The sequence below is a fragment of the Eumetopias jubatus genome, unplaced genomic scaffold (genome assembly GCF_037043125.1).
Source record: "Eumetopias jubatus isolate StellerSeaLion01/CBP00866 unplaced genomic scaffold, mEumJub1_p1.0 scaffold_9, whole genome shotgun sequence".
Classification (NCBI taxonomy): domain Eukaryota; kingdom Metazoa; phylum Chordata; class Mammalia; order Carnivora; family Otariidae; genus Eumetopias; species Eumetopias jubatus.
The window spans coordinates 74,079,345-74,107,275 of NW_028274815.1; the positions used below are offsets into that span (position 1 = coordinate 74,079,345).

The window sequence follows — 27,931 nt, forward strand, 5'->3', positions numbered from 1 at the left end:
TCAAATCATGAGGCAGGTCACCCTTTCAGCTGAGACTCAAAACGTGCCAACCCTGGCCATCTTCGTTTCACCAAAGCCCTCTCTCATTTTTAAAATAGATTTTAGAGCAGTTTTAGGATTATAGAAAAATTGAACAGCAAGTAGAAAGTTCTGAAACATTCCCTGACCCCAGAAACAGTTTCTTCTATGATTTACATCTTGTATTAATGTGGTACATTTGTTACAACTGATGAACCAATATTGATACATTAGCCTCCACAGTTTACTTTAGGAGTCACTCTGTATTGTTATATTCTATTGGTTTTGACAAATATATAATGACAGGTGTCCATTATTACTGTACACAAAATAGTTCACTGCCCTAAAAATCCCCTGTTCTCTACCTGTTCATTCCTCCTTCTACACCCAACTCCACCCTCAGGGAACTGCTGATCCCAAATGATTGACAAGACACTCTGGAACTCATAAGCCATTAGAACAGGTTGCATAATACAAGCAACTGCTTTCCTATATACTAGCCATGAACAATAGGAATTTGAAGTTAAAAACACATTAGCACCGCCCCCCATAAAAATCCTTCAGGTACAAAGAGATCTAAATCTAACAAAATATGTACATGATCTATAGGAGGAAAATTGTAAACCTCTGATGAAAGAAATCAAAGAAGATCTAAATTAACGGATATTCCTTCACTGAATTTTAAAAGCAAACTCTCCAACTCCCTCTGTTATCCTGGTCTCAAGTCAAAGCAATGGTTAACAGAAAAAAACCCCCCAAAAATGGTAGCCCCATGGGTGCACAGCCACAAACGAAAAACTCAGGGCCTCCACCTACTTTGGGCTGCAGTGGGGAAAGGGGAGCCAAACAGGGTTGCTACATAAAATACAAATAAGCGTTTAGTATATATATGTCCCAAACATTGCATGGGACATATTTACACTAAAAAATTTAAAAAGTTATTTGTAGTTTAGCTAAATTTCAAATTTAACTGGGTCTCCTCTATTTTTATTTACGATATTTTATTTACGATTACTAATTACAATATTACCTTACTCCAAGGCCTCACTGTGGCAAGAGGAAAAGCAACAAATCTCTTAGGCATATTCAGTGCTTGACAATTTTTAAAGTCTTTTCAACTCTTCTCTCTCCAGATTTATTACACATGTGGGAGGAAAGCAGGACAACTATCTCCACCCTCATTAGCCAGATGAGGGAGGAAAAACAGCCACCAAGCAAAGGTCATGTAGGTCAAAAAACACAGCTGGCTCTCATCATTCCTAAGCCCACCTGTTCAATTAGCCCTATGGGTTCCCAGCCTGGCTGAACCCTGGTGTCACCTGGGGAGCTGCCAAAAGCCCGCTGATGCCTGGGCATCTTTTAAAAACACTTCATAACAGAAAAAAATTAAGGACGTATAAAGTAAACAAGAAGAAATGAACCCCAGGTACCCAGTCACCCAGCCTCAACAATTATCAGCTCATGGCCAATCACATTTCCACATACCAGTACTGCCCAACAGAATTGTCTGCAGTGATGGAAATGTTCCGTATCTGCGCTGTCCAATATGGGAGCTGCTAGCTACATGTGACTAAGAGCGCTTGAAATGTGACTGGTGTCATGGAAGAACTGCATTTTCAGTTTTTAAACATTTTTCATTTTGATTCAAAAAGCCACAAGTGGCTGGTGGCTATATACTGGACAGCCCAGATCTTACCCATTTCTCCCTACCACCATGTTTGTTTGTTTGGGGTTTTTTTAAGTTTTTATTTAAGTTCCAGTTAACATACCACATTATTTTAAAGCAAATCCCGGACATATTATTTCATCCATGTATCAATATCTTTTAAAGCTTTCCAGATGATTCAAATGTGAAACCACAGTTGGAGACCAATCACTAGTCAATCAAATATTCAAAACTGTAACATTCCATTTGAGGACTTTCAGCAACTTCACAACCTTGAGAACCAGTATCTCAACTTCCAATGCATATCCAATCACTTGGGGAGCTAGACCCATGGCCAGACTCCACTCCCAGAGCTCTGGGTCTGGGGCGATAGGTAACTCTTTTTTCTTTCCCTCCTCCTCTTGTTCCTTCCTCATTTTTCCACAAGCTCTTCATGTGATTCTAATGTGCAGTCTGAATTGAGAAGCACTGCTTAAAAGTCTTTCTACGGAAAGCATATTTCCCCAGACCAGCACCACCCAGAAGCTGGTTAAAAAGGCAGAATCTCGGGGCCCACCCCAGACCTTTGGAATCAGAATTTACATTTTAACAAGCCTCTCTAGGTGACTTACACACACACACACACACACTCTCACTCACTCACTCTCTCTCTCTCTCTCTCTCTGAAGTTTGAGAAGTATTACTCTAAAACAGTGGTTCTCAAAGCGTGGTACCCTGACCAGGGGCCTCGGCCTGAGAACTTAAGAATGTAAATTCTGGGGCCTCATCCCAGACCTACAGAGTCAGAAACTCTGGGGGCTGAGGCCCAGCAAGCTGTATTTGTACTTTCACCAGCCCTCCTGGTGATGCTGATGTTAAGACCCACTGCTCTGGAGTCTAGAACGTGACTCTGTATTGCCCAAGCCACAAGTAATGATTATAAGAACAGCACCTGACTTCAAAAGAGAAGCTGAAGTCACCCTTGGGCTCCCATGCAAACAATTATACATAAATTCAGGTATCTCTTTATAACTCATGTCATAGGAAAACTAATCAGGAGTGGCAGGGAGGAATTAAAAAACAAAGCAACCTGGGATCCTTAGAAAAGCATAGGCCAATGACGGATGTTCATCGAAACATCCAAGACATTCAGTATGTTGGTTGTGTTCCGTACACTCTCCCTGAGATGGCAACCGAGTTTACATTTGAGAATTCTATTATAGCATTTTACATTTCTTTCAAGCAAAACACAATTGCTTAGAATAGTCTATCATGTCAAGTATTTCCTAAAATGGGGAGGTGGGGGAGGGGAAAAAGAAGAAAAGCCACTCCAGGGTGGCACTGTAGGACCCGACACCGTTCTCATGAGCAGTTACTGTTAGGCTTTTTGAGGTCTTGAATTCTTCTGAGACCTGGAGAAAAGACCTTCTGCCCTTAAAATGTGCGCCCAGAATGCACAGAAAATTCTGCACTCAGTGTCAGGAAGTCAAGGCCCCTATAGGCCAATGGGTCTGATGCCAAGGATGCCTATTCTGGTAGAGAAAGCAGGCAGAAAGAGCAGAATGCAGCAACCTCAGGGGGGAGAACCATTCAGACCCCACAACAAATCCTGGCTTCCTCTCTCACCAGCTGAACGACAAGCAGAGATTCATATTCCCCTGAAAAAGTGGATGTGGGAAGGCCAGTTTAATTGCTGCCATGCTACAGGTAAGGAAACTGAAATCTGGAAAAGTAAGGTACTAGTCTAGGTGGGCCAGTGACAGGGTCAATCTTTAAACCTTAATGGCCTTTCCACTGGCCCATCTGCTACACATGAGGATGCAAGAATGCAGCCTTTTCCACAGGTCCAGGACAGCCAGGCACACCGGTCTCATCTTTACTGCCCACCCTTTAGAGCCCATCTCCTACACAGCCAAGTCCTGCCATCTGTGACCACTTGTCCCCTCCCATCCAGGGAAGGCCCATCTCTGCCTGCAAGCCTCTATTCCAAGCCAGGTAGGGTTGGCCAGCCCATCCTCAATGAATCCTGAACAGAAAGAGGTCTTAAATCACTAACACGTATTGTGCCAAATGTTGTAATGCCTATTCCCACACCCAAAAGCGTGAGCTCCTTGCGAGTAGAGTTGTGTGACTCATCGCTGCATCCCCAGAGCTGGCCAGTGAGCACTCCAGAGCGGAGGAGGGGAGGCCAGGCACCACTCCAGCCTGCAGAGATTCAGTGGAGGAGCCTTCGGGTCTTCGCAAGTGTTCGTTTGCCCTGCTGGGGGTTTGCAGACAAGTTGGTCTCCAGGACTGAACATTAAATCCCTTGAAGATGCAGGGGCGTTTTCCTACCTTTATGTGGGAAGCACCAAGGCCCATGTTATATAGGCATTATATATACAGTGCGTGGCCCTGAGACCCTCCACTGTCCTGAAGAGTCAAGTTCTTCCAAACAAAGTAGCCACGGTGTCTAGGCTGAAGGCTAACAGATATCAGGAAATGAATTCCACACACCCAACTTTCAGGAACTCCAGACACACATTGACAGGACAAACTGCAGTTCCGGCTGCCCTCTTCCACAACCTCACACCTACTGTCCCCAGCTTCTCCCTCCTCCGCCAGCAGAGCCCCAGCAAGCTGGGGGAAGGGGCGGCGATGCCTACAGGCACCAGGGAGTAGAACAGAGAACCAGGAAGGCTCTTTGTTCTCAGCCACAATGCTGTCCTGGGGTGGGAGGGTACCTGCGTTTCCAGCATCCGATGTAGCTTCTGCAGAGCTTGCAGAGGACGTAGCTTCTCCTGAGCTGGGAACCCAGGGGTATGCTCAATAGGTGATTATGAACGCACGTGTGCATGCAAGAGTGCTCCCACGCCCATGCGTGTAAACGCAGGTGCACGCACCCATAAGTACAGCCTTGGGGGCTGGAACTGAGTTGATGTTAGTAATTAGCTATCTGCCCTGAGTCCTAGCAGCACACAAAGCCCTGGGTATTGTGCCCTTATTCATAACACCTGTAGGGGGATGATGGCTTCCCAGCACTGCAGCCTTTGGGAATGGGCCTCAGAGGTCAGTGACTCAGAGTCCAGCTCCGGGGGCACTCACAGCCCAGAGGGCCAGGCAGAGAGACCCTTGCCCCTCAGGCTGCACCTTGATGCCTTCTTGTACACACTGCCATCTTCCCTCCTGACAGTCTGGTTGAAGAGCTGTTGATCCCGAGAACGAGGCAGAGAACAACCTAAGAGAGGCCTAATGTACCGCTAAGCTGTACAACCAGAGACAGTACTATGGGGCTTCAGAAAGGAGACCAAGCCCCACCTGCTGCAGGTCCCGGGGTGCTAGGGAAGAGGTGAGACCTGCAAACGGGAGGGAGGAGGTAGTCATATACACTAGGAGGCAACACGATGAGGAATTCAGATGAACAGATTACAAATATAAGCTCAGGACAAAAATGTCACTGAGCTAAAAGGATATGGGGGAAAGCAAAAGTCCTTTGCTCCCATTCCAACTTTTCAGAGGTAAAATTTTGTGTGCGTACACAAGTCTAGCCTGTATATGTGTGTTTCTTTTTGCACGAATGGGATCATGTCATAATCTATTTCAACTTACTTATTTTACTTAACCATTTGTTTTGAACATCTCTCTCAGCCTAAAAACTTGTAATGGTTGCTTATTCCATTATAGGGAGGTAGGAAATGGCCCTTAGCTATAGGATTTTCGCTTGTTTCCAATATTTCGCTGTTTCAAATCCAGCAATTTGTCTTTGCCAGAGGGCTAAACCTGCAGGAGAATTTCTGGATCAAGGGAAACTCCAGGTACATTCCCGCCAACAGTTCAAATGGCACTTACTGAGTACCTACCATGTGCAATAAAACAGCTCTTATTTGAATGACACTGAAAGTAAACTGATCATGAGCACCTGACCCCAAGTAGGAAGAGGCCATTTAGTGAGAAATGAATTTCTACTCTTTCTGTATTTTTTCTATTGTACATATATTTTTATGATAAATATTAAATGTGCAATCTAACACTTGAGTTATAAAACATGACTGCAGAACAGGTAATTACATGGCATATTTACCCCAATCTAGTACACATCATAAATTCTCTTCACTGTCTTTAGCACAATCCAGTGTGTGATAAATTATGTGCATAAAAAAAAAAAAATCATCCTGCGCTTTTTTAGAATCCTCTCCCAGGTCTTGCAAGGATTGCCTGTGGGAGAACCAAATTAGTCTCTAGCCTCAAACCCAACCCCACCCCTAATATCAGCCCCAGCATCAGGCAATAGCTCAGCTTGCTGCTTTCCCAGCCAGAAACCCAGTGAGGAGGAAAAGCAGGGCTCTCCACTTGGGTTCTGATTTCCTGAAAAGCCAAATTCTCACTGCTCTCCCTCCCCAGACCCTTTCTCTGCCCTCACCCTTTTATCAAAAGTGAAAGTCACTGCAGCAGTACCACAAGCCTCGGCATCAAAGATCCGCGTTACTCACTGGTTCCCAGAAAAGCACTTGTCTGGGACACGGGTTAAGGAGCAGCCAAGAAGGGGTCATTGATCTCTGTCTCCAGGGCTCCGTGGCTTTGGCTCTGGGAGGGGCCAGAGCTTTCCAGATGTTCCGCTGAAGGGCTGGACTGGTGCCAGGGGGAGCCCTGCAGACCTACAAAGGGACGCCTGTTCCCCGAGGGTGCACCATTCGAAATCAAAAGCTCTCTGAGGAGAGCACCCTCCAAAGTGGGCAGGGCCTTCACGGAGACTTCTGTGGTGTCCTCCCTCCACGTCCTCACCCAGCTCTGGTGCTCCATCACTTCCACAACACCCCTCCCCCAGCATTCACACGCACACACATTTCCCCCCAAACTACCAGCTCTGGTTTCTACAGCAACAAAGCAAAAGCCAACAGGGTTTGAAAAAGCAGCAAACTTGACGGCAACCATGCAGAAGGGCAGAGAAAAAAAGCCTGGGAAACTCTGGTCTCACCCTAGAAATCTGCCCTCAGAGGAGTGCCAGCCCACCAGGGGCCCGAGCTACAAATCTAAAAACCGAGCTCTCGGCTCCCAAGGGTGCAATTCCCTTCCTGTGGCTCCACCCACCCTCGCTGGAAAGGAAAAGGCCAGAGATACACTGAACAATACACGAGTTTGAAAGTTATCTGAACAGGGAGCAAATCCTAAATACGGCATTTGGACAACTGCACAGCAATTGCTATCATGACTGCTATGAACACCATTGGTTCCCTCATTCATTTGCACAAACATTTTTGAGTCCCTACTATGTGCCGGGCATTAGTGCAGGTTGCTAGGAATGCAATGATAAACCAGTAAGAGAAAGTTCTTGCCCTCTGGAGCTTACAAACTGGAAAGACAAATAGATGATAAGTGAACAAAGTATCTATCATAATTTCAAAAGGTACCAAGTGCAATGTTTAAAAAGCAGCTCAACAACAAAAAAAGATTCCCAGAGAATATGTTATGGTATAAAAATGGAGGCAGTATGATAATGTAGAAAAAAATTAGACTTTCCCTATCTGTGTATGGTGCTTACTTTCAAAATGTGTTTCCATGCACAAAAACCCCTTTTGCTATCACTCACTGTTAGTAGAGTGGGAATGCTCACTTGATTGAGCAGAAACAGAAGCCCAAACATATGAAATGACTTGTTCGAGATCCAGAAGTTTCATTCTTTGCAGCTCTATTTATCTGATGACCATAGAGAGAATGTAAATATCAGCCTAATACAAACATTAGGGGAAGATATTTGCAACAAATGTAACTGCCTCTGAAGCAGTAAGAAATAGAAAAAAGCATAATAGAAAGACGCATAAAAAGTAATGAACAGAGACACCTGGGTGGCTCAGTTGGTTAAGCGTCTGCCTTCGGCTCAGGTCGTGATCCCAGGGTCCTGGGATTGAGCCCCGCATCGGGCTCCTTGCTCAGCGGGGAGCCTGCTTCTCCCTCTCCCACTTCCCCTGCTTGTGCTCTCTCTCTGACAAATAAATAAATAAAATCTTTTTTGAAAAAAGTAATGAACAGATATCTTTCAGGAGTGACCAAAAACCGGTAGATACATGAAAAGATTCTCAATATCATTAACAATCAAAAAAAATACAAGTTAAAACTATAATGACACATCACCCACCATACTGGCAGAAATTTAAAAGTCTGATAATACCAAGTATTCATGAAGATACAAAGCAATTAGAAATTGCAGACATGTCTGGTAGGAGCATCAGTTTGGCACAATACTTTGGAAAACAATGATTATCTAGTAAAGTTGAACACACACATACATATTGAGCCATGGTTTCCACACCTAAATAAATAACCTAAAGGAACTGAAGAAACGACTATGCCCCCACATACAGTCTTGTCCCTAATAGCAAAACTTTAAAAACCACCCAGATACCCATGAAGAGGAGAACAGATAAATGAATTTTGACATATTAATATAATGGAATAAAAATGAATGAAAATGAATTTTGACATATTAATATAATGGAATAAAAATGAATGAACTATAGCCACCCACATCAATATGGATGAATCTCAGAAATATAACACTGCATGAACCACACAAGAATTTATATAGGATGATACTATGTAAATAAACCTTAAAAAGTAGGTGAAAACAAAACTATTATTTGAGAAGACATACATACAGGCGGTGAAATCATAAAGAAATGCGAGAGGGGCGCCTGGGTGGCTCAGTCGTTAAGCATCTGCCTTCGGCTCAGGTCGTTATCCCAGGGTCCTGGGATCGAGCCCCGCATCGGGCTCCCTGCTCCTGGGGAAGCCTGCTTCTCCCTCTCCCACTCCCCCTGCTTGTGTTTCCTCTCTCGCTGTGTCTCTCTCTGTCAAATAAAATCTTAAAAAAAAAAAAAAAGAAAGAAATGCGAGAAAATAACACAAAATTCAGGACAGTTATTACGTTTGGGGACAAAAGGGTGAAGACAAGATCAACAAACGGTTCTACGGGGGCCACAAAGGCACCCCGGAAATGTTCTTTCCCCTAACCTGGAGCATAGGATAGAGATGACCCATGATATATAATATGATATAATTTCAGAATAAAAATAGTGGAGAGAGAGTAAGGCTAACTTAAATTAATCTTAAAGGACAGACTGAGTCAAGGGAAACAGATCACAAGAGGGTATTTTTTTTTCCCCAAGCCAAACAAAGAAATGATCATTTTTTTTGTCTTCTAAGGCAAGAAAGCCTGGTGAAGGCCTCATGCAGTATGTAAAGTGCATGCTACATCCAAAGTTCCCCGGTTTGATTTATGTTCTAAAAAATTAAAAATAAAAGCAAACTACGTCCTTCTGAGCTAGGTGCTCCTAGTTGGTCTGGCCGCACGGTGGCTCCGAAGGCCGTAATTACAGCCAGGGAGAGGTCGAGTGGCTAGACGGACGTCTGTAATTAGGCAGGTGAAGTCTGTCTTCCAGACACCAGCAGCTCTGCCGACAACCCCGGTGACCCCAAACCCACCTATAACAGGCAGCTCTCGGCTTTCATACAGGTAGCTTTCAAACAGCATGCACGGACGCTTGGCCACCAGCGGGCAATGACATTTCACAGCACTGCTTTCTGCTAGCCAAGCCACTGCGCCACCTTCACAACTTAACCATATTTCCCTGGACAGTAGTCACTCAGGAATTCATGCAACAAATCTTGCCCAAGTACCACCGTAGCCTGGCACGGCAGGAGGCCATGAAGGGAGAGCAGAGACCAAAACAGACACAGTCTCTGCCTTCACAGAATTTAGAGTCTAAAGAAAGTGATTTTGCAATTGTTTGAATATTTTATTGCTTCCTGCCCATTTTTGTTAAATAAAAATAATGAGTAAGGAAAAAAATGAAAACATGACGTATTGTATGGTGACTAACATAACATAATAAAATTAAATTAAAAAAAGAAAATATTGGACCTTATGGTAAGATACATCTTTTTTTTTTAAAGATTTTATTTATTTATTTATTTGTCAGAGAGAGAGAGAGAGAGAGAGAGAGAGCACAAGCAGCGGGGCAGAGGCAGAGGGAGAAGCAGGCTTCACGCGGAGCAGGGAGCCCGATATAGGATGCGATCCCAGGACCCTGGGATCATGACCTGAGCCGAAGCCAGACGCTTAACTGACTGAGCCACCCAGGTGCCCCAAGATACATCTTTTCTACTCCAAAGAATAGAGTGTAATATAGCAACTCAGCAAATGATCCGCGGGGGGCTGCAAAGGCCCCTATTTAGCCTCAGGTGGACCCTCCCAGCCTGCAAACAGGTGGACAGGCTGCCCACATGACCAAGTGGAGAAGAATGCTGGAAATATGACCAAAGAGGGTGTCTGAACAACGAGACACAATGAGATCATTTTATATTTTCGTTCTCTGACATATCCAGGAAAATACTGCTATGGCTGATGTCAAAACAATTACTCCCTATGTTTTCTTCTAAGAGTTTTAAGGTTTTTCGTCTCAATATTTACATCTTTAATCCACTTTGAGTTTGTTTGTGTACGGTATGAGAAAGTGGTCCAGTTTCATTCTTTGGCATGTAACTGTCCTGTTTTCCCAGCACCACGTATTGAAGGGACTGTCTTTCCCCCACTGCATGATTTTGCCTTAGTCATAGATTAACTGACCATAAAAACGTGAGTTTATTTCTGGGCTCTCTATTCTGTTCCTTGATCTATGTGTCTATTTTTGGGCCAGTACCATATTGTTTTGATTACTACAGTTGTATAGTTTATCTTGAAATCTGGGATTGTGGTACCTCCAACTTTGTTGTTCTTTCTCAAGATTGCTTTGGTTATTCAGGGTCTTTTGTGGGTCCATACAAATTTTAGGATTATTTGTTCTAGTTCTGTGAAAAATGCTGTTGGCATTTTGATTGCACTGAACCTGCAGATTGCTTTGGGTAGTATGGACATTTTAACAATATTAATTCTTCCAATCCATGAGCATGGAATATCTTTCCATCTGCTTGTGTCGTGTTCAATTTCTTTCATCAGTGTTTACAGTTTTCAGAGAATAGGTCTCTCACCTCCTTGGTTAAGTTTATTCCTAGGTATTTTATTCTTTTTGGTGCAGTTGTAAATATTTTAGTTCTCCGGAATGTAATCTCCCATTAGAACCTTAACTCAGTAATTCAAACCTTCACTCCTTTGACCTTCAGACACCTTTTTAGAACCATGTGCAAATTTAGGAACCTGCAGACAAACATAGCTGTTGGTCCTCTGTGCATGAGGAAATTCAAAAGATGCTTAGGATTTCATCTTTCTATGAGGATTAGTCTTTCTTTCCCTCTTTTTTTTTTTTTTTTTTAAGAAAGAGTTAGATATTCAGTGAGCATCAAGAGCTTAAACCACCAAACACATGAAAACTCCGAAGGTAAAATATCAAGCATTAGACAAAAGGTAGGCCAATGTTAAGGGGAGATGGCTCAACTGCCTTCTTGGTGTCCCACCTCATATAGGCAATAATTCTTTATTGCAATTTTTTTTTTTTTGAGAGAGAGAGAGCATGCACACGTGAGCTGGGGGTTGGGGGTAGAGAGAATCTTAAGCAGGCTCCACACCCAGCGCAGAGCCCAATATGGGGCTCAATCTCACAAGCCTGAGATCATGACCTGAGCTGAAATTAAGAGCCAGATGCTTAACCGACTGAACCATCCAGGTGCCGCTCTTTACAGCAATCTTTATGTCAGTACATCTGTCACCACAGTGAGAAGCTATCTATTTAAAACCAAACCATTTCTCAGGGCAAAAGGCCAAGTAAACTCTTTTCAAAGGAACTTCCATTTTTCCTACTTCCATAGCTCCTATGCAAAACCTTCCTAAGTCTGAGGAGAAAACCTGTACCTCACAGCATGCATGAACCAATGTTGTTTCCCTTAAATCAGGGGTCTTTGTTGCCATCTTTCTTCCCCCTAGATGGATCTCTTCACAGATGCACACCAATGGACCACTCTTTAAGTGAACTCTGTGCGCATATCACATGAGAGAGAACTAAGGGCCAAATATTGATGTCACAAGAGATTTTTCCACTCACAAAAAGTCTTCACAATAGGGGTAAACACAATTTAGGGTCCATTCAAATAGAGACCTCTCCTAGTTCTCTGGAAACAAGATCCACATTTTAACATAACTGTTTTTGCCTGAATTTTCAAGAAATACAACAATTCTGTAAATAGATGCTAAGATCCAACTTGTTCCCTTTCCCCATTATTTCATACACTCCTTTTCTCTACCTTTTTACAATGTGGGCCTCGGATTGTTTTTTAAATAAAATAAAGTTGCCTTATTATTCCCCATTTGTATACACTTATGGAAATTATCTGTCACAAATATTCTGATCTCACCAAAAACCATTTGAAGATTTTTTTTTCTATAGTATTTTAAAATGCTCATTCAGTATCTGAATATCTCCAGAGATGGAGAGCCCCCTACTTACTGGCCAAATGTATTTAGCTCCCGAGGAGCTCTATTAGACGCTTTTTCTGTGCACTAAACCCAGCTTGGGGGGCCTGGGTGGCTCAGTCATTAAGCTTCTGCCTTCGGCTCAGGTTATGATCCCAGGGTCCTGGGATCGAGCCCCACATCGGGCTCCCTGCTCAGCGGGGAGTCTGCTTCTCCCTCTCCCACTCTCCCTGCTTATGTTCCTTCTCTCACTGTGTCTCACTCCGTCAAATAAATAAATAAAATCTTAAAATAAATAAATAAATAAACAAACCAAGCTTAAAGCTGCCTCCCTATAACTCTACCCCTCTGGTCCCAGAACTGCCCTAAGGAGCTACAGGATAAACTCCCTCTTTACTTGGCCACATTTTAAGTTCCTCAGATTCCCACTATGTCTCACCCACTGCTAACGATCCTGTGCTTTGGTCGAGGATAACTGTGTCTGACTTCCCAGTGGTAAGTATAAAGAGGGATTATGAAAACTTCTTGCTGATTCACACCTGTATTCAGAAAGCCTCTGATTTGACAATCTGGAATCCTGAACATCCACTGAATCATAGCATCTTCAGGCTGTCCATGCAGTCTAGGCAAGGCCAGAGACACTCACTGGTTTGTTCACATTTAATTGGCTGTTATCAGGATCAGGAACAGAATCCAAGCTTCTGATGTGAGTAAAGGGGTTACTCCCATTACACTTCACCATAAAGCTGCTTCATGCTGAATTCAGTGTAACTAATCGGGGGCCTTGTGCCCAGCACGAGCCAGGCCCAGCAATAATCAAGGCTCCCAGGGACTTAGTCTGTGCCTCTATGGTATCCAGTATCACACCGGGTTTGGGTGGTCTGGTTCCCTGCTGGACGGAGAGGCTCCAAGGACAGAGATGGCCCTTGCTTCCCATCTAGCTTTGGGTAGCCCGAATGGTGGGATGGTGCCCGGGGCTCAGTGCGGCCAAATCATGAGGCCACCCAGGAGCCTCATGTGCCCTGGGCCGGCTCGTAGCTCTGGGCCCATTTTACAGAAACCTCTGTCCTCAAATGGCTCGTGGCTTCCTGGGGTGGGAGGGGACAGCCAGGGCTCTAGTTACAGATACAATATAAATGTATGAGCGCACGGTTGTACAGAAAAACACAGAGGAGTGTGGGAATGAATACGGTGTGGTGAGCCAGCAGGTGGCGGTGGGCGGGCTGACGTGGGAAGGCTCCCAGGAGGAGGCAAACTTGAAATCAAATTTTGAAAAGAACGGAGGAGTAGTTGAATAAACAGGGAGGGAAGAGGGTATTATAAGTAGGACCTGGTGTGTATGGAGGCGCTGAGGTGGCTTCAGAGAGCCCCTAATAAGTACCAGGCACAGAAAGCTTAAACATGCAGGCCCACGCTCACCCATGAACTCACCAGTGACTGTACACTGGAATATGAAACAACTGATTATCCAAAGCAAAGCCAGTCCCAACACCTTGTTTATCTCAATAGTTTCCTTTGAAAGTGACACTTTTTCCTGTTATTTCATTTAGTCATGCATTCATTTATTCAACAAATAAAAATTATGCCCCTACTGTGTACCCAACATCTAATCCAGAACTCCCTGTGTTTCCCCATCCATTAGAGGTAGGTACAACCTGCCTACCTCGGAGGAGGAACACATAAAGGTAAGTTCTGGTAAGGGCCCCTGGTGAACTATCTTAATTAAAGCCCCAGAAGCCAGGAGAAAATTAGCACAGTGGGATCAAATTCAAGCACCACTCAATACTTGAGGGTATTTATAGAAAAGCAAACACAAAAACAAAAACTCCAATATCCTGACAGGTTGCTTTTTGTTTTCCTGGTATAAATTGGTTCCCTTTTCCCTAGCTGCAGAACACTGATTCTATCTATCCATTCTGACCTTCCGTAGACAACGAAGCCAGGGCTGGAAAACCCAGGCCCAGGAACTGCCCACCTTCCCTAAGAATACCGAGTGCCTTCTCAGCCCCCTTCCCAGAAGACAGGAGAAGGGCGATGGAAAAGGATTCAAGAGGATTGACTTTGAGACGGGACTTGGGAATGGGAGAAGTCAGTAGAGTTCCCTCTGAATTTTCAGTGAAAGAGAAACTGGTGCCTTCTCCCCATGCTTCAGTGTCCTCTGAGGACCCGCAGCACGATCGCCCCTGGGGTCTGCTGAGAAATGAAGCATGGCAGACCCTACCCAAGGCCCACTGAGTCAGGAGCCGCATTTTCTCAGGATTCCAGGTGACTCAACAGTCTTAAATCTCCTTAAGCCTGATTTTTCTCAAATGTAAAACAGGGATGATAAAACCTACCTGACAGATCCATTTCAGCTTAAATAAAATGATCTCTATACAGAGACTTGGCTCAAAATTGTGTACTCTCCCACTTGCCCCCTTTCGGGTACCTGGCTGTGTGTAAATTCTTGGTTTTGACTCAAAGCTACAGAATGAAAAGGTGTTCTTAGTCGTCACACCCTCCTCGTACAGCTGCCCCTGAGGCCCAAGGAGAGCCCGTGACTTCTTGCTGACATGCCCTAGCCTGGGAGCGCCCCGAGGGCAGGGCCTTGGTCTTTCTCCTCTTTGATTTTCTAGCTCTCAGCATGGCACGTGGCACAAGGCACACAATAGGCTCTCGGGATATGTTTGCTCGATCAACTGGTAAAGCAAGTACTTAACTAAATATGCACCAGGAACTTGGATGCAGGTGTCTATGAAAGCCTAGTCCCGGTAACACCTAGACATACCCGGAAGGGAACTCCACCTCCTCTGAGTTCACCCTTTCTGACAATTTCAGAAGAATTCACACCTGGCTAATCCGAGAGGCCACGGGTTCCCGTTGCAGAGAACATCTCTGTTTGAACTAAACCTGGCCATTATTTTCAATGTCAGGAAACAGGCAAAGCTGGGGGCTTGGAGAGTGGGAATAACCCACTGGCAGCCAGCTGGCCCTACCTGGCTGGGCAGGAGGCACCCCAGCTGGTGAAGCCACTTGGTCTGTGGACATGACCAAGCTTGGGACAAGTAGCTGCTGACCCTAAATGCTGGAGAGTGCTGGGGGGGGGGCGGCTAGTGAAGGTGCCACTGTGGGACTGTGCATCCAGAGAGGGGGCGAGCCTCTGAGCAGCAGCAGGGCTAAGTGCCCAGACGCAAGGGGCTCCACGGACTGAATGTCTGCACGCATCATTCATTTATCACCTACTCTGAGGGAGTTCAACTACCCGGCCCACCTGCTTCGCCAGGTTGGGGCACTCAGTCCTTGATGACAGGCACAGTCTGGGGGAATCCATACATATCCTACATTTCAGCATAACCCATCATAAATCAGAGGTGTCTCTGGGGTAATGCAGAGCATTAAGTAGGGCATTATTCTTAGTGTCCCTGTCCTAAACATGTTATTCTGTGGATATGACAGGTCATTCCTCTCTGCAGGGTCTTTGGAGCCTGTCATAGCCTCTGACCATGGGCAAGCTGCTGTCTCTCTGTGTGTGGCAATGGTCCTATTTCCACCTAATTATGTTTTTTTAAATTTCTAAGTAATTGTCTTAATAGTTAATAAACATACATGGGAAAGAAAAACAAGATTACAGGCATTGACAGGAAAGTCTCCCTCTTCTCTAAATTCACCCTTTCCCTTCCCCAGAGACCTTGCAAAGACAGCTATCCATCAAATGAATGAATGTATAAATCAGATGCATTCCTGCAAAGTTCAAATTTAGGTAAATCAAGTCTTTGCCGGCCTTTATTTTATCTTCCGATTGGATGCATCTTCGGTGGACAGTGGCTCCGTTTCTTCCACTGAGGAAAACATGCCTCTCAGGTTTGCCACGACAATGAGCTGGTGAGAGCCTGTGGACATGTTGGTGGTTGTCATTTACTGACTGCCTACTCCAGGGAGAGCCCTCAAGTTGAAGGGAGTCTCCTCGGCGGTCCCACTGCACCCTGTTTGACCAATAGCTACTCAACAGCTAAAACACATTTTGTACCTACTGGTCTCTTGCCTGCCCCCTTCTGCGGAAGTACAGATGCCTGAGAGCAAGGGCCAAGTTCATTAGCTCTACTCCGAGGGCCTACTACGTTTGTCTTAGATAAACAAATATATAATGTTTCCAACCAATGCAGGAAACAGAGGATGGAGGGGAGACAGAATAGGTGATTCAGAGACACCGATTCTCATCTCTGTGTATGTGGACAAATGCCCAGACCTTCACAGGCCCCCACAGCTCACACCAAAGGTTTATAACAAAGGAGGAAGATAAAAGACCCCTTGTCGGCAGCTCCAGTAAGATGGTGAATTCAGCACTTGGGCTGTGAAACTGTGAATGTTTCAACAAAGCAGGTAATAAGGAAAATCAATAAAACTGTCAGCAGTGGCCAATTTCAACTGGATAAAAGAATAAAGTAGTTGATCCTGAAAGACAACTCTCTAAATTAGGTTAGATGATTGGAAATACCCTTTTGTTTTAAGCCAAATCACGAGGACATCAACAACCATAAATGATTAAATTATAGGCCACTTTGACCCAGTATGCTCTGAGCAGCAAACATGAATTTCCCAAAACAATCTTCTTTATAAGAGACAGAAATGATACATAGCAAGGCAACAGAGACAGAATTAGAGGCCATGCCAGGAAACACGGGGCTCACTTCTTGACTAAGGATCTATTATAAACCTGCCCGTCTATAAGCTGCTTTCTTCAACTGTTCAATGACTGTTCCTTCTTCAATTACCTCATTAGTAAAATAGGCACAAAAGTCAATAGGAAATACACATCTATGCTCCATAATGGCACAGGGGAAGGAGGCTTTGGTAGTGATACTAAAGAGCTTTGCTCTTTATAAACACTCAGGCTCCAACTCTGTTTTTCATCTGCTAATGGTTGGCATTTGGTGGTGTTAACCGTGGATGACTCATTTCAGAGGAACTGCTGTGCATCTAGGGCCTATTTGGAAGGAAATGAGGATTTCTTGGCTTATTTCTCATCAAGCATTTTAGTACTGTCTCTTTGGGACATTATACACCCCTTGACGGGGATTTGGAGTTCACTGCTTTCTCCCTTGGTCCACTGCTGACTCCCCCTGTCTCATCTGGTGCCTGGTCACTTCTAAGAATAGGCACTTTTCCATCAGGACAGAAGATACAGCCCAAAACCTGGAGACTAAGGGCCCCGCTCCCTGGGTCTGAGGATCAGTGGCAAGTAGTTCCTCTGGGGGTGGGGATGTGGGGTATACATGGCCGGATCAATGTTTTTGAACATCTGGATTTTATTTTCACCTTATCAAGCACGGAGGCTGCCTCTGTACTCCACATGCTACTAGAGAATCCACCATGTCCATGCATGTCTGGGGAGCCTGTGGGGTGAGCTGGACCAGATCTCATTGCCTAAAGCACCTCATAGGAGGGAGACTTCTCAGCATCTTGGAGCTGGTGCCTGACTTGGAAATCCCATGTTTGGGAAAGTGAGAGCTCTCTTCAGCTTCTCAAGCAATGCTTCTTATTAGAGACTGGACAGAACTTGCAAAGAGAAAGAGGGAGTGTCAGGGCTTGCCGTGGGGATACAAGCTAGATAGGCTGGCGAGGAAGTGGATGCTGGGAGTGGTGGAGTACTTACCCTGGAACTCCATGGAATTGTTGAGGGAGAAAAGAGAGAAAGGGCAGAAAAGACATGGTGTGGGGAGTGGGAGAGGGAAAAGCAGGCTTCCCGCAAAGCAGGGAGCCCGATGTGGGGCTCGATCCCAGGACCCTGGGACCATGGCCTGAGCCAAAGGCAGACTCTTAATGACTGAGCCACCCAGGCGCCCCTATTCCCTGCTCTTTATCTTCTGCTTCTGTAACCTGATTTAACTGCATTATTTGTGGTCTGCGTTGCAAAAAATCGTTCAAATTACTTTGTATCTTCTGCGTTTTATTGGAGACACAGTTTGGCAGTCCAAACATTATCAGTGAAACCCACTTCTAGTTCTCTCTGTTGTTGTTCAGACTCTGAAAAACTCTTCTGGGTGAACACTAGATCTGGACAGAAGGCAGGAAAAGAAGAGCCTTAGAAATCCCTGGGTCAGACCCTGGTGGCCCCTCCTCTGGGAGCCTGCAAATAATGGTGCATTGTCCTGTTATTAAAAAGAATAGAAATAATGTACAAATTGCGCCCCAACAAAGGAAGAAATGCTAACTAATGTGCACAGCCGGAAACAGTAGCTGACATGCTGGAGAATTACATTGCTGTTTATGCGTCTGTCACCTGGGCTAATTATGCTCTGACTTAAGTATCCGGTGAGCCTGTAGTGCCCCGTTTACCAGGAAGCCCTGTGGTTATTACTTAGGATAAAAGCTTATGATAAAAGGCACCCAAGACTGGAGGATCACCCTTGAGTATTCCAGGAAGGTTTGCTATCTGCGATAATGTAGGTAAGGTGCCTGGCGTAGTACCTGTCAAAAAAAAGCCCTTTTCTTTCAACCCCTTCGACCTTCTACAGACATTAGCCAGCCCTCAGCCTTGAGCTCTGGTTGCTATTCAGATTAGACCAGAGATCAAAACTGCACGACTGGAAACGGCCTTAGCTGTCATCGGGCCTGACCCCTTACATCTGGGGTTAGGTTGCCTGGTTTAGCTAAAGCACACAGCAGTCAAATCCCATTATGGTGAACTGCACAGGACAAACAAGCAGTGGAATTTTATTAGACAGCTAGAAATCACATTAGCCCCAGCTCTAGCAGACACAAACGTCCAAGGCATTCTACAGTGTGTTAGCAAGAAGAAGAAACCTTTGGCCCATCCTGGAATTGGATCCTCACCCACCTTTCTCTGGGCTCCTCGCTGTTTGGATGTGCTGTAAAGTGTGTGCAATTTCTATAAATATATGTCTTTTTTTTCCATTGATGGGACAGGAGCATTTGAGATAGGCAAGCTGTAGGGATACCTGACGGCAGAATAATAGAGTGAACGCGTCAGCCCTGTCTCATGCCAACTTTCTTCGCACCCTTTTGCAGAATAGAGTTAGGTATCTTCATTAAAGAAAGGGACTTAGATAAGAATCTATGAATGTCCACAGTCTAGCTGGGACAACCGGGTTTTGCACGGGATCCTTCTCGTGCAGTCTAGGTAACAAATGTCTCAGCCACTCATCCTCCGCTCCTCTCCTCACCCTCCCAACTCTTCCAAAAATCTCTGGATCAGGAGCCCTCAAAGTCTGAACAGCAGGACGGGGCAAACGGATGTACAGAACGCAAATGCCATGCAACAAGATCAGCTCCTACGAAGAGACTGCTGGGTAGTCTTTCCCACCATCCAGAGAAAGAATCCCAAATCTGGGAAGAGCGAGAGAAAAAGGGCAGAAAAAGTTCTCCTTTTCTTCAGAGTAACACATGCGAGCACTTTAAGAGTCTGGCATGTCTCAGCGTTTCTGAAGTAAACTCTATTTTCTTTAGATGAAAGAGATAAAAAAAAAAAACCACTAAGAAGTCAGCCCAGTGAAAATTGCTTTGGCCATTCATTCACCTGCAATAAGCTGCAGAAGCAAGGAGGAAAAAAAAATCAATCGCTTCTGATTTATTTATTCATTCATTTGTGCACATCCTTTTTCTCTAATGTAAAAAAGGTTGTCAGCTGTAATTTTGCAGGTTGTTAATTTTTTCAAAGAAAAAAAATAATCCAACCTTCCTATTGGTTGCCCAGCATGTTGGCACAGGAAACGCATATTTAATTAATTATCCTGTTGCATATAGATTATGTAAGGAAAAAGGTGGACTGATTTTGCTCATTGAATGTTTCTCCAGTATCTACAATCAGGAGGCCACTGAAATACTTTTAAGTCTGGTGACTCTAGAATCGCACGCTAGTTAAAGCAATGTGAGTTTTCACCATAATGGTTGCTTTATTTCTTAATCAGGGTGGTGGGTACAGTGGTGCTCATTTTATTATTCTTTAGGCCCTTTGGCACATCTTAAATATTTCATACTAAATACTGCTAAATCTCCGAATCTTCTACACCAGCTTCTATTCTGGGCTGCTCAGAGCTGAGGGTAGAGAAGGAAAGCTAGAAACGCCAAAACGTAATTGCAATAAAAAGAAGAAAATGTACGAGAACAATTTTGGAAGGATGTTTAAAGTTTTAAAACTATGCCAAATAATTGAGATCTATTCAAAGAGAACTGAATTCTATTATAAGCCCCATATACACGCAATTATTGAATTATTCTGAACACCTGTTGAAATTGGGTAATAAATTAGCCAAACGAAAATCATCGGGCACCTGGTCAAGCACACGGCGTGACCCACTCCTTCAAATTTGTGGACATAATCTCTCCTCTCATTACTGAACTGTAAACTAGAGCTTCCTCCCTACCGCAGGGGAGACCATGCAGTGGTGTGACTCTGTCCTCGCGATCTCCAGCATTCTGAAGAGATGCAGAAAAACGTCCCAGTCTTCCAACCAGGAGCTAAGGGAGCTGACTGTCTCACCCTAAAGACTGCCACGGCCCCCAAGTCCCATTTTTTTCTCATTGCCAAGAGGAACCAGTCTTGGTCTTCCCATCTTTCCACCATGACATTAAAGCCAACTGTTCTGTCCTCCTGTGCACAGAGAGAGGAGAAGAAAGATGGTCCCCACTAAATCTCCGTCTACTTCCCAGCCTCCCTAGAGCCCACGTCTGCCACCACCTCCCTGTTCTGCGTGGACAAGGTTTTACCGTCCAGAATGACCTTCCACTCTGACTGCGCAGTCCTCACCACCTGTCAAGCCTTTAAGGGGAGGAAGTGTGCCCAGACGGGGTCGAGAGAAGAGGATGTGAGGAGAAGAAAGAAGGAAAGACCATCAGACACCATTTACACCCTGTCTCATCGGCCAGTGGGGAGCAGACGTTCCCTCACCCCATTATTTTTCTCTAAAAGCAGGGCTTTTGCCTGCGTGGGGAACTGTAAAAAGAAGTAACACTCGTATAAAAGCTCTAAAAAATAAGATTCTGAAATTGGACAGCTTATTTGTGTCATTTCTGAATACCGTTAGACCAACTGGTTTTACTTCCTTCCCGTGACACTCACACACCCCCACGCGAGTCTCCAGGGTGAGGGTGCCGCTCCGCCGAAGCCTGCCTTGTGCACCAGCGTGCAGGGACACCTGCTTTACCGGCCTCACTTGATAAGGCAAAAATCTTCCCTCTGCTCCGCCAAAGTTAACAGATGGCTGGTCCTTTTTGGTACACAGGCGTAAGCGTCTTCAAAATAACCTTTCCCTTTCACGTGTGCCAATTAATTAAATGTCGCCGTAATATGTCCCAGCCGAGGGGGGAAGGGAGACACGGGAAGACAAAGGGTCAATGGAAGAGAACAATGAGGAGAGGTCACATTCTCCTACCTTCACCCGACGACCCCGACAGATCAATGATCACATACACTCTTCCTTCTGGCTCCAGATCAATCTGCAATGAAGAAAATGACAGTGGCTCGGTTAGTGCCTTGTGGGGGCAGCCCAAGAGTTCCATGACTTTTCCACCCCAAATGGCTAGCACCTAGAGTCACGGCTCCATCCAATTTATCCCCCTGTAGTGTGCCGGGGGGACCAGGAATGCAGGAGATGCATTTATGGAATGTTCCGGATGCAGCACAAGGAGGTCTGATATAGACCCAAAAGACAGTGTCATCCCAGTGGTTCCCAACTGCAAGGGAAACCTGGCATGGAGGATGCTTGACACAGGGAACCTCTTTGGGACACAAAACCATCTAGAGATGTTTTTGACTGTCATGACTGGAAAGGGAGGGCTGCCACCGGCATCTCATGGGTGGAAGCTAGAGATTCTGCTAAGCATCCTATAGCAGACAGGATGGTCCCCACAACGAAGCATTACCCATCCCCAGAAAGCCAAAAGTGTCAACGTTGAGAAACCCCAGGTTGCACCATTTTCCCAATAAGGAAGCTGAGCTCAAAGCTGTAGGGTAGGTGGCAATGCTGAGATTCAATGATAAGACTGTCTAAAGAAACCCATGTCTAAAGAAACCCTTAGATGACACAAATTGCTCACAGGGGAGGAAAGAAAAGCATATGATGCTATTCACACTCAGGTGTTTACAATCTCACGGGGGAATTAAAAAACAGAGAACAATGCTGAACCCAGCTTAATGATGAGCAGCAGAGGATCACGGATCAAGTATCTGGCGAGTTCGAAATCAGTGTAGAAGAGCAGTCTGGGAAGACTTCATGAAGACGAGAAAGGGGAGTCATTCAAGGTGGAAGAAACAGCATATGCCCATACGCCAAGGCTGGGAATGTGCACGGTGCTTGTGGGACACTGAGGGGTGCCCGCCCCCAGGTTGTGTGTTTGGCATGTTTTGCAAACCCCACGTCCTACTAAGGTTGTAAAGAGTGAGCCAACACCACTAAATTCTTACCATCAATCTTCTCCACCCACCCTCACCTCCCAGCCCACCTCCAAATCCAACTAGCTACTTCTATACAGAACCAGGCTGATTAGAAAAGTTGACGTCTTTGCAAGGTCTGAATTATCCTTACAGAAACTGTGTGCTCCATGAGAGAATAGTAACTCTGGAAACCCTGGATCACCAAGTACCCCCGGTGGCCTATCCTCGCCTCCACAATTCCATCTGTCTATGCAGAACTTTAATTGGCTCATGCATGCCAGGCTTGTCTCCCCAGCAAGCTGTGAATTTCTTGGGGGCAGGAACCCCCACCCCTCCTTATCGTTTTCATTGTCCCCAGCAAAGAGCAGGCACTCATTCAGCAAGCAGTACTAAGGAAGTTTCAGTCTGGTGAACACCTCCTTCTCATTCAACGTTGAGGTTACCTCCTCTCTGAAGCCGTTCCAGATATTCCCAGTCAGGATTAATTATCCCTTCGATTGTGCTGCTATGGTACACACGCATATCTGAACCCTGGCTCCTAATACACTGGAATACATTGTCCAAATGTCTGTCTCCTCTGCTAGGCAGAGCCAATGAGAATCACATTTGTGTACCTAGCGCTCACCTCAGTGTCTGTTAGTCAGGAGACACTCAATAAACCTTCGGGGAGGGGAAAAGACTTTACGTTTGGAACTCTGAGAGCCTATTCTGGGGTCATATGCCCCTGCCAAGCCCCCATCCCCAGGAAGGCCTGCAGGCATGTGATCTGTACTAAGGTGACATTCAAATGAAGTGGGAGGGTAACAAGAGGTGGCTTTCCCAGGATTACCACATATTCCCTCTGAGGTAAAAAAAAAACTCACTTGGGACTGATACTCTCCAGGTCCCTCCGCCAGCATTTCACGCCACTCGCAGTCCGGGTTCCCCGAGACATTCATGAGCCCCACTTTATTTCCAGACCCGGTATTTAGTGGTTGAGAATATTCAAGGTTTCTCTCAAAATTTACGTTCTGTCAACAGAGGTTTTCAGTGCCTCATAGGTGAGGCCCCTGGTGATACTGCAGGTAGTCTGTCAGGGCAGGGAGTGAGGGAATGCGGAGTTCTTTGGGGGAGGGGCAGAGGGAGAGGGAGGGAGAGAGAGACTCTTTTGTTTGAGAGAGAGAGAGAGCATGCATGGGCACTGGGGAAGGGAGAGAGAGAGGAAGAGGGAGAGAGAGAATCCTAAGCAGGCTCCACACTCCACAGAGCCCCACACAGGGCTCGATCTCACGACCCTGAGATCATGACTGAGTCGAAATCAAGAGTCAGCTGCTTAACCAACTGAGTCACCCAGGAGCCCCTGCCGAGAGTTCTCAGCTTGCCCCACAGGGGCCACTCACCTGAGTTGGGAATCTTGAGCTTGGGACCCAGATGGGAACCCAATAGCAAACTGGTGATGCCACGCAGTGACTCTCCCCATCCTCTCCGCCCCAAGAATCTGTGATTTTAGGTTTCTGTCTAAAGAAAATGTTCTCCAGCACCCTCACCACTAGGAATCCCCACCCCCTGCCACTGCCACAAGCATAACCCAGCCCCCGCACTAAATTACAAACAGGAAAACCAACAGTCAGCTCCACTGAACAGAGCCAAACCAAAATCCCGTCCCTGCCACAAATATCAGGGGTCCTCTTGTCCGAGAGCATGGAATTTAAATAATGTATGCCTTTTAGAGATTAGATCATCTCTATTAAACCCTGCCGGCTAAATGAAACAATTTCTCATATCCTCCAACTCAGAGATTTCCCACGACTACGGGCTTCATTGGCAAAGTACAATGCTATCTGTGAAAAGCGGGGAGGGAGAGAGCGAAGGAATGAGATGGGCCGGGAGGCCTATTTGAAGGCAAGCGGCTTGCCTCTCTTTGCAAAAGGGGAGTGAGAACTTGTGGCAAGACAGGTCATTGACGATAAAATGTATTAGGATATTAAACGTTCAAGATAGCAATCAGAAACCATTTTAGCACCCACTGCTGCTTCAATGCCGATGAACTGCATTTCCAAACAGAAAAAGAGAAATTAAGCTTTTAAACATGCCAAAAGCAACAAAGAGCTTTGCAGCCTGGGCAGATGGCCACAGAGTGCTGGCGGAGCCCCAGCCGGCCCAGTGAGGAGGCGCTGAGAATCCATGTAGGGAGGTCGGACTTCTACGCAGATGACTGGAGGGTTATCAGGTACAAAACGTGGTGGAGTGTGGTGTAACTTCATGGTCAAATTAACTGAATCTCAAATTGGGCTCACAATGACCTGGCCCGGATAAGGAAGCAATGTGGGTGCCCAGGCCTGCACAGCCCCTGCAAGCTATCCGTTGCCATCACCATCAGGCGCCTGGCACTACATAAAAGCAGGCCTCCTCCCCCCCCTCCCAGCCATTCCCAGGGTTGGGGCTAAGCTCTTTCTCCTGCACTCAGGGTTCCTCCAAATTATCCCAGATGCGACCCTGTTTTCCAAATCTCCTTGAAACTCATACATTTACTTGATGAGTCTTCCCAGCTACAATCTCTATTATCTCTGACTGTGTTTTCTTTAGACCTCTAGCACCTTTGGCTACCCCCTCCAGCTTAGGTCAGGAGCAAGCCAGTAGAACAATGGGGAAGACAAACACAGTCTTTGGAGTCAGACCAGGGCTGAATCACGGCTTGGGCAATCATCTACCTTCCCTGAGCCGTGGCCTTAGTCTCATCATCTGTGAAATGGGTTGTTGTAAAAATTCCCTGAGACTCCCGCACAAAGCTCTTGGCCCTCAGGAGATACTCGGTACGTAGTGGTGATGTGTGAACTTCCTGGCTCTGTGGCCTGAAGCAAGTGACTGCCTTCTCTGAGCCTCAGAATGCTTCTCTGTGAAATAGAGCTAATAATAAGCCCTGTGACGTTTGGGCTGTGGTGATGTTAAATGAGATAATCCATGTCAAGCGCTCAGCATGGTGCCTGGCACAAAATCCTCAGTAACCACTGGTGCTATTATTTTTAAAAAGCCAAGTCTTCCAATGTGCTACTTAGTCTGATGTTCCTTCCACTCTGTCAAGCTTTTCTCCCAACAAAAAAGGCATTTTCTTGCCCAAAGTTGATATTATTCCATGTTATTCCAGGACGACCTTACAGAGTTGGGAATATCAAATAAAGCACTGTGGTGAGGGTTTCATGCACAGCCCGTGGGGAGCCCAGGGGCAAAACAGGTGATAGCCCTGGTCCTCAGAGGGTCATGAGGTGCTCATGAGGGAAGGAGAAGGGGAGGGTGGCCGCAAAGTGCCCAGGTGCCTGCCATGCCTCACGCGCCGTGCCCGGTGCTTAGTCGGCATTAGCTTATTTCATCTCCTGTGAGGCCAGCATTGCTCCCTACTTTTCAGATGGAAAAACTGGAGCTCCGAGAGCTTTATGCCGGATTCCCACCCAGGGCTCCCTGGGTCACATGGGACAGAGGAGTCTGCCAGAGCTGTGGTCTCAAGCCCTGCCCAGCTTGGGAAGCCTTCTGGGACAATCCAGTGCCAGGCCTCCCCTTCCCATAGGCCTCTGGCTCTCTGCATGTTCCCGCTGCCTCTCAGGAGCAACAACTGGCTCTCCAGCCAGGCTGGCTGGAGGCAGGGCAATGCCTTCAGCACCTTCCCTGCCCCCCCAAGAGCTCGGGGCGGGGGGGGCGGGGGAAGTCCTGGGCAGAAGCAAGAGCTATATTCATTTGAATGAGGAGAAAGGCGATGGGGAACGAGCCCAAACCATAGAGAAACCCATGAAAAAGGCCCGCTCTGAAAAGCACCAAAGTATCACAGGCACTCCCTGGGATGGTGCCCGACTTCACAAACCCTTCGCACACATCATTTCATGTAGTCCTCACAATTACTTAGAGAGTAAGTATGATGTGCGCCACTGCATGTGTGAGAAAGCTGAGGCTAAGGAAGGTAAGTGGCCAGTACAGCATGGCTAGGGAGAACACAGGGGCGCCGTTCACAGGGGAGCCTAGAATGCCCTAGAGCTGCACAGCCTGCAGTCTGAGCTCGAACCCTCAACTCCTGCCTCTCAGTCCAACAGTCCTCCCCCACACCTCACCGGCCCAGTGGGAAATCCCACCGAGGCTGTGGCACTGTGACCTGCAGGTGTCTGTACCGCCTGTGTTTTGAGGGTGATCGAGTTCGAGGCAAAGGAGGTAAGAAACTCACAGTCAAGCCTCCTCCTAACCATAGGCTCAACTTCCACCAGAGACCTCTAGGCAAACCTTTCCTTGGAACAGCCCGCAAAGGTCACACATGCCCAATTTGAGTTTCGCTTCCTTTTCCCGCTGTTGTCAGGTGCCTAGGGGCTAGAACGAAGCTGCAGGTAGGGAGTGGGTCAGAGGATGAATCCAGAAAGGATGAGGAGAAGGGAGAGAGGCTTGCGCTGCGTGTCTTGCACCAATTAAGCCCTAGATAATAGACTGTTTCTTTTTTACCTGGAGGAGGGGAGGGGAGTGAGGAAGGAGGAGGCAGAGGGGAATCATCAAGAGAGGAATTCCACGGTTCCTTTCCAAAGTAGGGGTCCCACTTCTCACCCCTTTTTGCTGGCCACTGTCCCCTGGAGGAACCACAGTCACACTAAAGTCCCCAGAGGCACCCGGCATGGAAGAAGCACACCAGACAGAGCAGGAGACCTTCACGCAGCAGACATCCTCCTCACCCCTGCTTCAGAAAACCCAGAACGATGAGGCGCGATGCTGACCAAGTCTTGAGCAGCTGTTGGGTGCTGATTCTGAAGCTAGCAGCTGATCAAAGACTTCATTTGAGGAGGAGTTCGCTACTAGCCCTATTGGTAGAGTGCACTGTTTGAAAGTAGAGGGTGCCCATGTAGTTAAATATTTCAAGTTGTCCCATAGCACTCACTTTCATAAAAGAAGGGAGACGAGGATTGTTTCTTTCTCACTTTCCACGGCAGTGCAAAGATATGATGCACGCTTTAGAGTACATCCCTGCAGGGCACAATCCTGCCTGAGCAGCACACCGGAGGGATTTAATACATATCGTACACGTTGGCTCAATGGATGAATGGCCTAACTTTCAATTGAGTCAGCACAACTGAATTATGGAGATGATTCATTTGGGAAGCTAGCAACCTGTACACAACTGTTCCTAGCAGCTTCATTCAGAACGGCGAAATATTGGAAACAACTCAAAGTCCCGACAATAGGTAAATGAATAAGCAAACCATGCTGCCTGCCCGTGATGGAATTTTGCTCGGCCATAAAGAATGAACTACTGATATCTGCAATAAGATGGATGCTACGAGAAAGAAGCCAAACATATCAGAGTACATAATGCATGATTCCACTTATGTGATGTTCTAGAACAGGCAAAACCAATCCAGAGTGACAAAAGGCATATTCATGATCTCCCAGAGGTGAAGGAGGGAAGTGAATACAAAGAGGGGCAGAGGAACCTCTCTGGCCTGGGGGAGGTGTTCTGTACCTTGATCGAGGCGGTGGTTGCAGGAACATACATATGCTTTGTCAGACTGCATCA

At 46.1% G+C, this 27,931-nt stretch overlaps 1 protein-coding gene across 3 annotated transcripts in view; it reads right to left on the reverse strand.

The window, feature by feature from the left end:
- PRKCE (protein kinase C epsilon) overlaps positions 1–27,931 on the reverse strand; it is a 474,741-nt gene that overhangs the window by 275,017 nt on the left and 171,793 nt on the right. For all 3 annotated transcript variants that reach the window (XR_003609387.2, XM_088026545.1, XM_028103787.2), the window contains one exon: positions 21,413–21,476. Coding sequence is in view for 2 of the 3 variants with exons in the window: in XM_088026545.1 (XP_087882671.1) it covers positions 21,413–21,476 (64 nt within the window). In the remaining variant the exon portion in view is untranslated. The remainder of the gene's footprint in view (positions 1–21,412; positions 21,477–27,931) is intronic.